The sequence below is a fragment of the Oratosquilla oratoria genome, chromosome 21, assembly GCF_046742065.1.
Source record: "Oratosquilla oratoria isolate Oo_2021 chromosome 21, ASM4674206v1, whole genome shotgun sequence".
In the NCBI taxonomy this organism is placed as follows: domain Eukaryota; kingdom Metazoa; phylum Arthropoda; class Malacostraca; order Stomatopoda; family Squillidae; genus Oratosquilla; species Oratosquilla oratoria.
Window position 1 is genome coordinate 36,443,981 of NC_134797.1, and position 14,163 is coordinate 36,458,143.

Here is a 14,163-nt window from a genome sequence, read left to right on the forward strand (position 1 = left end):
GATTTGAGTGTGTTGTGTTTTGGTTTGAAAAGAAAAGAAAAAAAGTGCTCATTATTGCAAATTATGTTACAGGTCCCTCTAATAGCAACTCCTCTTCAGTTATACAGCTTCACACATCAGTTATTCAGTCCACAAAAAGTAGCAATGGGCAGTCGTCATCCACATCTACCACAAATAATACTTTGGATGACATGAATATGAGAAATGCGCAGGAAGTCACATCCAACAGTTCCTCAAATGGCACGGCAGTTATTACTACTCCAGCATCTGGGGTTGACAGTGATGCCGAGATGGAGTGCATCGAGTCCAATGGACATTCCCAAGACAATGGCCACAGCAACGGCTTTTTCAATGGCTATTCAAAACACTTAGATCCAGAACCACAAGAAACTGATGCAATGGGTTAGTTAGGCTTGTACAGCTGTAAAGATTGGTTGAAAATGTCTAGTGCTAAAACCAAGCATGCATTAGTATACAGGACAGTTAATAGAATGCTAATGTGATTCTGTTATACATTATTTTGGGTATTCAATACCTTTGGTTTTTGGGAAGCAAGCTGTAAAAAAATAAATTAATAATATTAAAATCAAGTCCATGTACAACTTAGCAGACCTTATGGTCTTTGGTATTGACTTTTGACACACCAGATGTAATGCCATCTCGTCCTCCCTACTGTCCTTACCCCACAGAGACCAGCCAGTGATGAGTACCTAACCTTGGTAGTCATGTGAAACAAACATTGGAGAGAATCCAAGGGGCTGACACACCTGTCTCTCTCTCCCTCTCTATTCTCTCTCTTCCATACTTCCCTCCCACTCTCCATTCATCCTTCCCTCCCTCCATCCATCCATCCATCCATCTTTCCCTCCCTCTCTACCTGGTTTTAATTGAATTGAATCCTGTATACACATACTAGATTACTAAAAAAGCATACTTGATATGTCAGAAATTATTTGAACATATATAATCTATGAGAGTTTTTTAATTGACGTGCTCTAAAAATGCATGCTTTTAGAATTAGCAGCCACTTACATGTGATGTGTATATACTTGTCTTTCTTTGGAACCAGGAAAAGAGATCCTATAAATTTGTTGACTAATACAAATTCTCTTTTAGTAAGATTTTTATGTTCAGTCACTAATGATATTTTCCATTGCTCAACAGATGTTGAAGGAAATGGAAAGGGTAGAAAAATGTGTGGTGGAAACCCAGCAGCTATGGAAAGAATGCTCGGATTTGGCAGAGAACTACAGAGGATGAGTCAAGTTCTTCGCAGAGAATTAGGAAAAAATGAACAAAATAAGAAAATGCTACAAGTATGAAATTTACTTAATAAGAAAAAATATATATATTTTTTGTTCTTTTTATACAAGTAATATACATATAGGAAAAATATTTTAGTATGAGTTTTATCTTTTATTTATCAGGATGCCTTCAGTCTACTAGCATACAATGATCCATGGAATAGTCCTGTAGGGTGGCAGCTTGATCCAATACAGAGGGAGCCAGTTTGCCAAGCATTGAATTCAGCAATACTTGGTGAGAACATGTTTGTTACAAGTTACTAGGGTTTTTGTCCTGGAAATACCACTGCCCCACAACAATAAGTCACATTGATAAAAATGCTGTGTTCCCATCCATTTACCTAAGTTTAGTCTTGCTGCATTTGCTTTGATCTGAGCAGCATGGCAGGGGGCAGGAAACACTATGAATAGAGTTTTTGGATGGGTGTGGGAAAGATTTAGTGGAGTGTATGCCTTTATTCAGCCATGCCCTTTATAAAGGGGTAAAGGCCTTTTGTTATGTGTGCATAGTACTCAGGAATGGAGCTACACTTATGGGGTACTATTTTGTTTTCCAATTGATTATACATAATTTTAGATTCATGCATGGATCCAACTTGTGTTCTGTCATCTAGGCTATTCCTGGAGTTTATACATTTGCTTGTTAAAATATGGAGTTTATACATTTGCTTGTTAAAATATACTTTGTTGACATCCTTCAGACCTAGGGCCTTTTTCAACTTCTGCCAGTGACCTTGTGATGCCCTACTATTCTAAACTGAAAGATTTTCTGTCATCTTTTTTGACCCACCTCAGTGATATGAACACCACAGTCATGTCCCTTATTTCACCTCATTTCTTTAACAATGGCGGGTCTATTAATTCCAGTCTCTCTTTTAATCATTATTATTTGCAAGGTTGGGAATCATTTTGGTTGGTGCACCTTGTATTCTCTCAATCTTGGTTATATGTTTCAGTGTGGCCCATACTACTGTTGCATATTCCAATCTAGTAGAGAGAGGTCTTCTTCTTCTTCTTCTTCATCCTCTTCTCTTCATCCATGTAGTGAAAGGCCAATTTTACACTCGTGACTAATATGTACATCTCTACACAATCTTACAGATATGTGTGTTAGGTGAGATATTATTCCATATCAACACTCCCAGATCTTTGATTTTGCCTTTGTTATTGTTGCACTTTCCATTGAATACATTTTCTGGCAGCTAAATTCACTTTCTACTCATGGTTCCAGGCATGTATGGTATCAAAATAATTTTTATAACAGCTTCCGAGCTTTTTTTTCTCTTACCCTTCTTATGGTCATTGCATCATCTGCAAACATATTAGTGTTGCTTTGTGTACCTCCCATTATGTTATGTACATGCATACATATACACATACATACATATATCAAAGGCTTTTCCCCCCTTACAGTGGGAGTAGACATAAAAGAAAAAGTCATAGAGAGCACTCCCACCCATTCCATTTCCTATATATTCCACTCCCCTCCACCCCCAATACATACATACAGTGCATACATATAAAAAAAAAATGTTACTGGAGCTAGTATTGATTCTTGTGGAACTGCACTAGTCACTTGCTTTCCATCTTGATATCTTATATTTTACTACTGCCCTCATGGACCTGCCCTTGAGAAAGCTTCATCCATTGAGGAAGTTCACCTACTAGTCCTCCAGTATGTTACATACATACATATACCAAGGCTTTTTCCCCCTTACTAGGGAGGTAGCCAAAAAAGAAAAAGGCATTAAATCATTCCCACCCATTTCATCCCTGAAAACACTCCACACCCAGTAAACACTCCACACACAGTAAAAGCAAAGTATGTTACAATTTCCATAAAAGATGATTGTAAAGTATTTTCTCAAAAAAAGCCTTATCTAGGTCTAGGTACACACAATCCACCTGCAAAACATCATTCACTTCTTAGAGCTTAGGTTTGATACTTATCTTCTGGATCTGAAGCTGAATTGATTGACCATCAAAATATTCATCTCTTCAAACTTTCTGGAGTATCTGACATTCAGCTGAATGAACAAAATCTCAAGTATTCTATTATATTAAAGGGAGTAATGTAAGAAATTATTTGTTATTAGTTATGAAAATGTGATTCATAGAGAGTAATCCTTTATTTTGATGGTTGCATTTTTTAATCTGTGCCATTTATTGATTGATGGTGTTTTCCTAACTTCATTACTGATGTATTTTCAGAGTCACACCAATTACCACGAAGACCTCCCCTGGAAATCTGTGTTGCCCATGCCAAACAGCTGATCAGTCTCATGTCACGGAAAGGTTTAGGATCTTGTGCCTTTGCTAGTGTTGAATCCATACTTAACCAGTGACCCTTGATCCCACTGGCCCACAGTGCAAGTGGTGTCCATGCAAGGCTGTCAACACAGAAACTTGCTGTAGCCCAGGAGCAAGTGATCTATCTCAAGTTACTATACTAAGTGGAGGCCAGAATCCCACAGTCCTTTGCGTCCTCTGGGACATATAAGTAGAGGTGATGCTTTATGACCCAGCAAGTTATACTGTAAGTGGTGGCTGGAACCAGTGGCCCCACTTGTCATTTCATGGGACTTTGGCATAGAAGTGACCCTTTGTGCTGTTGATAATCAAAGGCAAAGTCATTTTCTCCATAAATATAGTAATGCAAGGAGTGGCTCTCAAGTGGATAGTGAAGTGTCAAGAGTAACACACCAGCGTTGCAGTGGAAGGTTGACATTGCATTACGAAATGGTATTTCAAAGCAAGTAGTCCAGTTTCTTCATATAATTATCATTATTTGTAATCATTATTATCATTATTATTATCATTATTACTATTTGAAAGGATTAGGGTGTAAGAGGGGTATATTTGTTTACATTGTACTTTTTTCTATATTCTGTCTTGTTACGATAGAAGTGAAGGAACAAAGAAATGATAGAGAGTGATGATAATAATCCTTTGTGCTGCTTGCACAAGATTGCTACATCATCTGCCTTGGTGATCTCGTTAGCCCCCACATGAACAAGGATGTGCAGCAACGTATACAACACTGTCCAACACCTCCAACTTTGTTTAGGTTCACAAACATTTCTTCATCTCTGTCACTGTCTTTCACACACATTTCAGCATATCTGTGAATGGACTACATATCCCACACTGCACAGCAGTTGTGCATGGGTTAACAGATGTGAGCAATGCTTAAGAAGTAGCCACAGTGGTCAAATATGGTCAAGGTTAAGTTGTTTGAAGAAAAACTGAAGTAAAATTTTCTCATTCCAAGCAAACACTTTGGGCTTCCTCAAGTTAAGCTTCTTTCTCTGAGCCATGTTCTTACTCTCCAATGATTTTTTCTCCATTTGCCTTTCCATGACTGCACACCCTATTTGTCAATGTTTTAATTCCAATGCAGTTTTCCTTGTTTGCTCTCTTGTACACAAACTTGTGGTTAATAATTTCTTATATTGTATATTTTTTTCATCATCAGTGTTGTTAGTCTAAGATGTCTTGGTGATTCTAATGTCTATTACACTCTTTTTTTTCCCCTAAGTGTACATTGTGTACGTACTTGCTAGAATACATATTTTATAATGTTTTGTTTGTGGATTGTTCATTTTATAGGAAAGCAGAGATAACTGGAAATAGGTCCTGTTTCTTGATTTGTGAAAATTATATTATTGTGTGAATTGTTTGGTAAATACACAATTAAACTCTGCAGTCACTGTGTAATGCATTATTTTATTCACAGTCAGATTTTTGTATTCATTGACGGTAACAAGGGTACATTAGGAACCTGAAATTCATTCTATCTTTTTTTTTTTTTTTTTTTTTTTTTTTTTTTTTTTTTTTTTTTTCTCCGTTAAATAGACCAACAAGTAAATGTGAAAAAGTATGGGTCAGTGTTTTGAGTGGACTTAAGCTCGTGCATTTCAGAATAGGTGGAAAGGGGCTGGATACTCATCTTGTCTTCTGTTAGTTTATTTGTGGGTTTCATTTTCTAATTATTTTTACATTATTGTTGTCTTTATTAAAAAGAATTGACTTCATGAGAGGTGCTTGACTGCTTATGGTGCCAGGCAGTGTTTTGTATGTAACAGCAAAATCAGTGAGAGCTAAGTTTGTGAAGCAATAGGTGGCAGCATTATTGACCTTTGTATGAGTAACAGAGTTTCATATTTGAGAGTCTGAACTTGAACAGAATACTTTAACAAACAATGGCAAAGTTAGCCCAGGATGGACATGGTAATTTCATGCCTCTGAAGATTACATTATCATCATCATTGTTTTTAATGTGTGTGGAAAAGAAAAAAATGGTGGTTTACCCCCCTCCCCCCATCTCAAGGAACATAGGACTGATGCTTGGTGAAGAAGGCTGCACTACCTACCACAACTGGGATTGCACACCTACAAGCACAGCATTTAATCATCAAAGAATTGTCTATTTGGTTTGAATGTACGATATGACGTCTTTCACTTCCTCCTACGAAGATTTAGCTTACGTTGCCTTGAAATCCCAAGCCTGGAATACTGGCTTTTATTTTTACATCCTACTGCCTGATCAGAAGCATAGGGATTGAGAGATCAAGAACATGTGAATGATATTGTGCAGCTGGTCCTTTGTGTAACTTTGCATTTGCAGGTAGCACACTTGTACGGCTCTGCAGTTGCAGCAGCCCATCTTTGTGGTTCTGCATTTTTAGGCAGCCCATCTCTATGGCTCTGCAATTTCAGCTAGTCACTTGTGTGGCTTTGCAGTTGCAGCTGGCTCTCTTGTGTTTGTCAGAAACACATGACATTGTCTCATGTAGACACGATTAGTATCAACTAAGCTGTCACATGGGTCAGTAGGTATGCCATGAGGCAGTGTGTCATATGCAGAGCTAATAAAAAGTATGTAAGTGTCACTTTATCCTTGACCCATGTGGAAGTGTAAGACAGTGTTAAATACTGTCTTATGCACTGTGCTGATCCAAAATCTTTGGCAATTTGTCGAATGATGAGCCAGTCAGGGCCTAGTACTGAGTGATAATACAGGAAAATGTGAATGTATTTATTACCATGGAAACCTTGTTCCCTCCTTAACCCATAAAAAATAAGATCATTTGTACTTATAAAGTTTTTGAGATGTTCGAGTGTAGTTTAGTAGTACAGTACTACAAGTTTGAAAATGAGTGTCGTCTTTTAAAGTGCTGCAACTGGTGAAGAGTAGTCTGCAGGAATACATTTTTTTAGGCCAAGTCTTATTTTTACTGTGAGTTGGTGGTCTTATATTTTGTGATTTCTTCATCACGGACTCCACGGCCCTTAGTATGGATGAAATAATGACCAGGTAAGGGAGCAGGATTAAGAACATGCTTGACTTTTGTAAAGAAAAACTAGGTACTAACAATTTTATCACACTAAAATACTGGTGTTCTACTACTTACAACACAAGTAGTTTTTAGCCCTCCTTCCCTGTATAATGTATGGTAATCTGTGGTCATGTTTTATGAATATTGAAATGAGAAAATTAATATTAGATGAAGCAATTAGATTCCATTGAGTTGTTATCAGTAAGAACAATTGGGAATGAAGAGTACTGGTTTCTTCTTAAAAAAGAAAATAACAATTTGATTGGCCTGTGCAGCATTTCCATTATAGAAAATGTTTAGAAATGTAGTCTGTACTTTATATGGAAAATTGTTTGAAATGTTTTCCTACATCGGATACACAACCACTTTCTTTAAGCATGAGGGGGGGGAAAAGAGGGATGCATTTGTATGAATTGTACACTTAAAAAGGTTTCCAAATGAAATTACCAAAGTGGGATGAAGTGTATTCCCAGGTACCTAGTAGAAAAGCAAGGTGATAGGATTGTTGCAGTTAAGAATGGGAGTGTGGTGAACAATAGGAGTAGCTTTGTAGGGTTCTTAGTTTGGCAAAATGTTATGCTCTTGAGTGGGTCAGGGATGGATGCAGACAGGACCGATTGCTGTATTTATATATGGAAAGTATAGAAATAAAAGTTTATTGAACTCTGATTTGCTTTTGAATTTCTTCTATGGGCATGCATGCTAAAGGCCCTTTCCCCAGTACAACCAAAATGGCCAAGTCGAAGCACACACCTGCCTTGTACATTTTAAAACACATTTAACCCCCTTACCATCTTAGCTTATGCAGAAAAAAAGAAGGGAAGAAATCCATTCAGGCTGTGTCAAAACATCATTCACACGTAAGTACCACCATCCTCACCCCTCTCTTCCTTGCATAAATGTACCAACTATACACAGCCACTCTCCACTCATCCCTATCTCCTCCCTTATAAGGGGGAGAAAAGATCTTGGTGAATAGATAGACCATTATAGCACCTTGTGGTTGGTTCACTTCCTCCCCCCCCCCCCCACTACTACACTGCTCAATCTGAAAGCAATGTAGCAAGACTAGGTGCTTCCACAGCAGGACCTGACAGCCAGAGCTTGCTTACCCCCACTGATTCAGTTTAATGTCCTGAGCTCAACTCTCAGAGGGGTCTAGTATGCCTATTTATGAAAGAATTTTTGAAGCTGGGAATTCGAAGTAGACCCATGTACAGTACTTGCTTGATAGACAAGGTTAAAACTGCCTCCAATCCCAACCTCTGTCACAAATAGTAATGCTGTAACCCAGTCAGCCAGCAAGGGGAGTACTAGTCCATCATTGGCCATTGTCCATTTCATTATAATGGAACTTCTTAGCAGGCAGACACTGCAAAGTAAACTAAAACAACCAAATTTCAGACCCTAAAAGACTACAATGGTGTCGACCAATGAGCAATAATCGCCTATGATTTGACTTTTACACAAGCAATTTCCAAACAAAGCACTCATGTACATAGATGAACTGGAAATGATAACCCATTATAGCAGCTAAGAACACCCAAACTGACTTAGACAAACTAGAACAATGGCTAAAAAATACAGAATGGAAACCTCGCCCTAGAAATCATCAGTAACACTGTTAACCCCATGAATCAAAGAAACGTCCATTATTCAAATTGAATTACCAATCCCTTCCACCGGAAATGAACCCATTCTAGACCTCACTTTTGATACTGGATCTTTAGCCTGCACACCAAAGCTCTTGTGAAAAATATACCAAAAGGCTTCTTCCCCACCATAAGAAAGGTAAACAGCTAAGGCATGCATCCCCCCACCCATCCTACATCATTTGTTTCCCTCTTATCTTTGCTTCATGTGAATTAAGTGCAGTGAAAAAAATATATAGATATACTAAAATCGTGTACACTGGCTTTGGACAACAGAAATTAATTTTAATCACTAGATTATGCATCAAAACCACCCCAGTATAACACTGCACACAAACCAAAATTCTCCCCAGAGACACACAGTTCTATGCAAGACCCCTCACCCCATTCATCTGTCATTGCATCACACAAGCACAACCAATCAAATTTAAAAAAAAAAAAAAAAAAAAAATGGCTATCTAAACATTTAGAACAATCTACCACCTTTACCACACAGTACATACACACAAAATCACAGTTACATTTATCACAAAACATACTCTTCAAGAATGACCACCAAAGTTCTATTATTTACTATCTGTTAATTGTTTACCAATATCTATTTATTTTTATTTATCTTTTTCGTATCCGACCTTGTTATGGACCAAAAGGTCTACCGTCGGCATGCTCTTTCTTTGTAATTCTTTTGTAATATATATATATATATATACACGTGTATGTGTGTCCGAGATTCGTGCCCCTGTCGTTGCTCGCGGACGCCGCTGCTGCCGGGGCTCTGGCCGAGTTGGGCGCGACGAGGGCAGCTTCGGCACAAGGACAGGACGACGACGACGGGGCATCTGGATCACCGAACGTCAGCGACTCGAGGAAATTTGAGAACTTCCAGATCGCCCCAGAAGGCTCTTTTCGGCGGCGTGAAGGCGCGGGCAGAAGAGGGCACTCCGGCACATGGCGCGGGTGTTCGAAGTGCTCGCCCGCCTTCCGCCGAGACTCGTCCTTCGGTCCTCGGAGGGCCCCCGAGGAACCGCAGCACAAGATTGACGCGGGGGCCACGAGAGACGAAAGCACTTCGGTCGGCGGCACTCGCGCGAGTGTTTTCGGGGTGCCCGCCGACCTCGACTGCCCAGCGCCCGGAGGAAGACTCGACGCAAGTCGGGGGAGGCCTCCCAAGGAAGATTCTCGGGATTTCTCCAGACGCGGGCCGGAGGAGAAGAAGGATCTCCCGCCCGGCGGCGCCTCGACGAGTGTCCGGGGCACCGCCTTCCGAGCGTCTCACAAGAGTGAATGAGGGAGTGGACGCGTGAGTGACTGAGTGATTGATTGATTGCTTGAGTGAGAGAGTGAAAGAATGTGTGGTTCAGTGAGTGAAAGAGTGAGTGATTGATTGGTTGAGAGACTGAGTGAAAGTGAGTGAATGATTGCTTGAGTGAGAGAGTGAAAGAGGGTGTGATTGAGTGAATGAGTGAGTGTGTGTGTCCTCCCCTCAGCTGAATAAAATCGTTTTCCGATAGCCACGACAACACAGAGTGTATGAGCGTATACATTTGTATTTGCCAGCAATCATTCCTATCTTCAATAAAGGTACAGTAACACAGCATGGAATAATAAGTATAGCAGTTCCAGAGGAGACTTCGTCGAAACAATTGTTTCAAAGGTTTCATAGCGTTTCTCTATTTTTATCTACTACAAAAAAAAGAGTTTATACAATTGATTAAACAATACACATATAAATGGACAAGTATGTACAATGAAGTAGTGCTTTAGGGTAACAAATTTTCTTGGTAGACAATATTCTTTACATAAGTCACTCCCCGTCGCTGACCCTGTCTTTGATCTCATGTGGAATCACTTTGACTGGAAAATTTCGCATTACTCTCACTCATGAAAACGCTACATGTAGCTGACCATGTGAAAACACAAGCTACTAGAAAATCCTCCCCACCTTATTAAATGTTTGCCTTTACAGGACTCGTAGGAATTCCATGTTTATTCAACTTTGAAATCTCCCGAAAGAGTCCTCAAAGTCTCCTGGGTTCTTCAAAGTCCCCCAAAGTAGTCTTCGAAGTCTCCCGAAGGAGCCTTCAAAGTCTCCTGATGGAGTATTCAAAATCTCAAGAAGGAATCATCAAAGTCTCCCTAAAGAGCCTACACTCTCAGAAAGGAGTCTTCAAAGCCAACCGAAGGAGTCCTCAAAGTCTCCCGAAGGAGTCTTAAAAGTTCGCCGAAGAAGTCTTCAATGCCTCCCGAAAGAGTCTTCAAAGGCTCCCTAAGGAGTCTTCAAAGGCTCCCAAAGAAGTTTTCAAAGTCTCGTGAAAGAGTTCTCAAAATCTCAAGAAGAGGTCTTCAAAGTCTCACTAAGAAGTCCTTAAAGTCTCACGAAGGGGTCATCAAAGCCTCCTTTAGGAATCTTCAAAGTCTCCTAAAGGAGTCTTCAAAGTCGTTCGAAGGAGTCTACAAAATCTCCCGAAGGAGTTTTCAGAATCTCCCGAAGAGTCTTCAAAATGTTTCCCTCTCTCTTATCTCTTTCTCTCTCACTTGCCTCTTACCTTGCACTATGTAGCGAATTTGATAAGGTGAAGGAATAATTAGAAATAATACTGATGATACTCTTAACCATTCGCTCAAGCAATCAACCACTCAATCACTTACTCTTTCACCCACTCACTCACTCAGCCGATCAATCTTTCACTCGGTCACACCCTTGTTCTTTCACTAGATGTGAGAAAAGCTCCCGAAGAAAATGGAAAAGTACCGAGAGATAGGAAAATGCCAATGTGGTTCCAATTTGTAAACAAGGCCACCTTAGAATTTTATAACAATATGTCATCCGAAACATTTAATGATATTTTTTCTCCTCTTTTAAAAATGTCGACATTACACGATGTTACTCACCTAATCGTGTTCTTAGAATCCCCAAGAGCAGGTTGAGGGCTACTTTTTATCGGACCCTATGTGGCACGGTCTTGCTCTTCCTATCATCACAAAAGTATTTCATTTGTCTGGCGGGATTCTCCAATTGTGAAGGAGCTAGGAACTATCTTCATTAAGGTCTTCTGTCGGCATATACTCCTCCTTTGTAATCCTTCCTCGGCTGGGGGTGATGGCACAAGGCACAGATGCTCTTTCTGCCTACAATTGTCTTCGTTCAGCTTAGGGGGACGCAACCCTAAGGCCCTGCGGCGGTACCGCATAGTCAAGGAAAAACTTGACGGATGTGTGTGAACGCCTCTGTTGGCTCACGTTGTAATTGAACCACCACGATTCAAACCGCTAGTGCAAGGAGGTTGATTTCATCGGAGGTGATTGCGACGTTTTATCTGTGGAAAAGAGCGGCCTTTGGTTCGTTTCACATGTATCTACTTTTTGCCATGCGCCGTCTACGACACGACGTCATGCTCTCAAATAACCATGGGTGTCTAGGCACGCTTTCACACGTGGTCGTGGTCATGACACGTGAAAGCGTCCATAGACACCCATGGTTATTGGAGAACACAACTTCTTGTCGTGGACGGCGCACGACGAAAAGTCGATACGTGTGGAACGATCTTTTCAAGACTGCAGCACGAGGATTTTCGAGCTAAAGAATAAATCGCCTGGATCAAGTAGGACTGAACACAGATATTTCCATATATTGGGAACCTAAGATCAAAAGACCCATCCATAAACGTCGGAATATGGACGCTGTTCGATATGAGAAAACGGTTCAAATCAAGGTCTATATATACCAGGTCTAACCACTTCCGACCGAATTTCGAGAGTGTTGGCGCAGTGGGCCCGTGACGTCACTTGGCTGCTCAAAGTGGGGTTCGCGCGTCCCATCGTTGTTAGTTGTAGCTGGTTCGTTGTATGGATATGTTGCTGCCTCCGCTCGCACCGCTCCACCCAATTAGTTATATTCTGACAATGAAGATCTATATATATACCGGTATATATAGATCTTGACAATATGGCTCATTGTGCCATTAAGGGTTGTGGCTCAAACCAAAGAGGAATTAAGCCAAATGTTAATTTTCATCGTTTCCCTGCAAATACACACACACACTGATAATAGCAATGAGCTAGAGAGAGAGATAACGGGGGGGGGGAATATAATAATTCCAGTATTCCTTAGCGTTTCACAGTTTTCGTCAGTGTTTCACAAAGAGAAAAAGGAAGCAGCCAGATGACGTCAGAAGCTGCGCAGAACGGCTCAAACGGTTAGACCTGGTGTATATAGACCTTGGTTCAAATACCCGAGATTTCCTTTGCTTCGCATACTTTCGTTTGTTCAGAATTTCGGATTTCTAATGTTAGAAATTTCCATTACAGAAAAGTATCTGCATACCAGAACATGGCCCAAACGGTGACGGAATCCCTGAGAGATATAGGAAGGTCCCATTAACAAAATAAAGTCGCTAGGTTATAGCCAGAACAAGTATGTAAAGACGTGCCCTGTACGATTGGTTCGGGAGACTTCGAAGACTCCTTCGGGGGACTTTGAAGAACCCAGGAGACTTTGAGGACTCTTTCGGGAGATTTCAAAGTTGAATAAACATGGAATTTCTACGAGTCCTGTAAAGGCAAACATTTAATAAGGTGGGGAGGATTTTCCATTAGCCTGTGTTTTCACATGGTCAGCTATATGTAGCGTTTTCATGACCGTGAGTAATGCGAAATTTTCTAGTCAAAGTGATTCCACTTGAGATCAAAGACATGGACAGCGACGGGGAGTGACTTATGTAAAGAATATTGTCTACCAAGAAAATCTGTAACCCTGAAGCACTGCTTCATTGTACATTCTTGTCCATATATATATATACAGTATATGTGTATTGTTTAATCAATTGTATAATTTTTTTGTAGTAGATAAAAATAGAGAAACGCTATGAAACCTTTGAAACAATTGTTTCGATGAAGTCTCCTCTGGAACTACTATACTTATTATTCCATGCTGTGTTACGGTACCTTTATAGAAGATGGGAATGATTGCTGGCAAATACAAATATATAAGCTCATATACTCTGTGTTGTTGTGGATATCGGAAAACGATTTTATTCAGCTGAGAGGAGGACACACACACTCACTCATTCACTCACTCAATCACACCCTCTTTCACTCTCTCATTCAAGCAATCATTCACTCACTTTCACTCAGTCTCTCAACCAATCAATCACTCACTCAACCACACATTCTTTCATTCTCTCATTCAAGCAATCACTCACTCACTCATTCGTTCACTCACGCCTCCACTCCCTCATTCACTCTTGTGAGACGCTTGGAAGGCGGTGCCTCGGACACTCGTCGAGGCGCTGCCGGGCGGAAGATCCTTCTTCTCCTCCGACCCGCGTCTGAAGAAATCCCGAGAATCTTCCTTGTGAGGCCTCCCCCGACTTGCGTCGAGTCTTCCTCCGGGCGCTGGGCAGTCGAGGTCGGCGGGCACCCCGAAAACACTCGCGCGAGTGCCGCTGACCGAGGGCCCCCGCGTCGATCTTGTACTGCGGTTCCTCGGGGGCCCTCCGAGGACCGAAGGACGAGTCTCGGCGGAAGGCGGGCGAGGACTCCGAACACCCGCGCCATGTGCCGGAGTTCCCCTCTTCTGCCTGCGCCTTCACGCCGCCGAAAAGAGCCTTCTGGGGCGATCTGGAAGTTCTCAAAGTTCTCAAAGTTCCTCGAGTCGCTGGCGTTCGGTGATCCAGATGCCCCGTCGTCGTCGTCCTGTCCTTGTGCCGAAGCTGCCCTCGTCGCGCCCAACTCGGCCAGAGCCCCGGCAGCAGCGGCGTCCGCGAGCAACAGGGGACGAATCTCGGACACACACGCACACACACACGTGTACATATTATTATCATTATCATTATTATTATTATTATCACTATTATTATTATTATCATT

General features: G+C 41.0%; 1 protein-coding gene across 2 annotated transcripts in view; it reads left to right on the forward strand.

The window, feature by feature from the left end:
• Positions 1 to 7,312, forward strand: part of RanBPM (Ran-binding protein M) — a 34,049-nt gene extending 26,737 nt beyond the window's left edge. For both annotated transcript variants that reach the window (XM_076204713.1, XM_076204712.1), the window contains exons 8-11: positions 73 to 402; positions 1,165 to 1,316; positions 1,428 to 1,539; positions 3,516 to 7,312. In XM_076204713.1, the coding sequence (XP_076060828.1) occupies positions 73 to 402; positions 1,165 to 1,316; positions 1,428 to 1,539; positions 3,516 to 3,649 (728 nt within the window). In that variant the 3' untranslated portion in view covers positions 3,650 to 7,312. The remainder of the gene's footprint in view (positions 1 to 72; positions 403 to 1,164; positions 1,317 to 1,427; positions 1,540 to 3,515) is intronic.
• Positions 7,313 to 14,163: the final 6,851 nt, after the last annotated feature.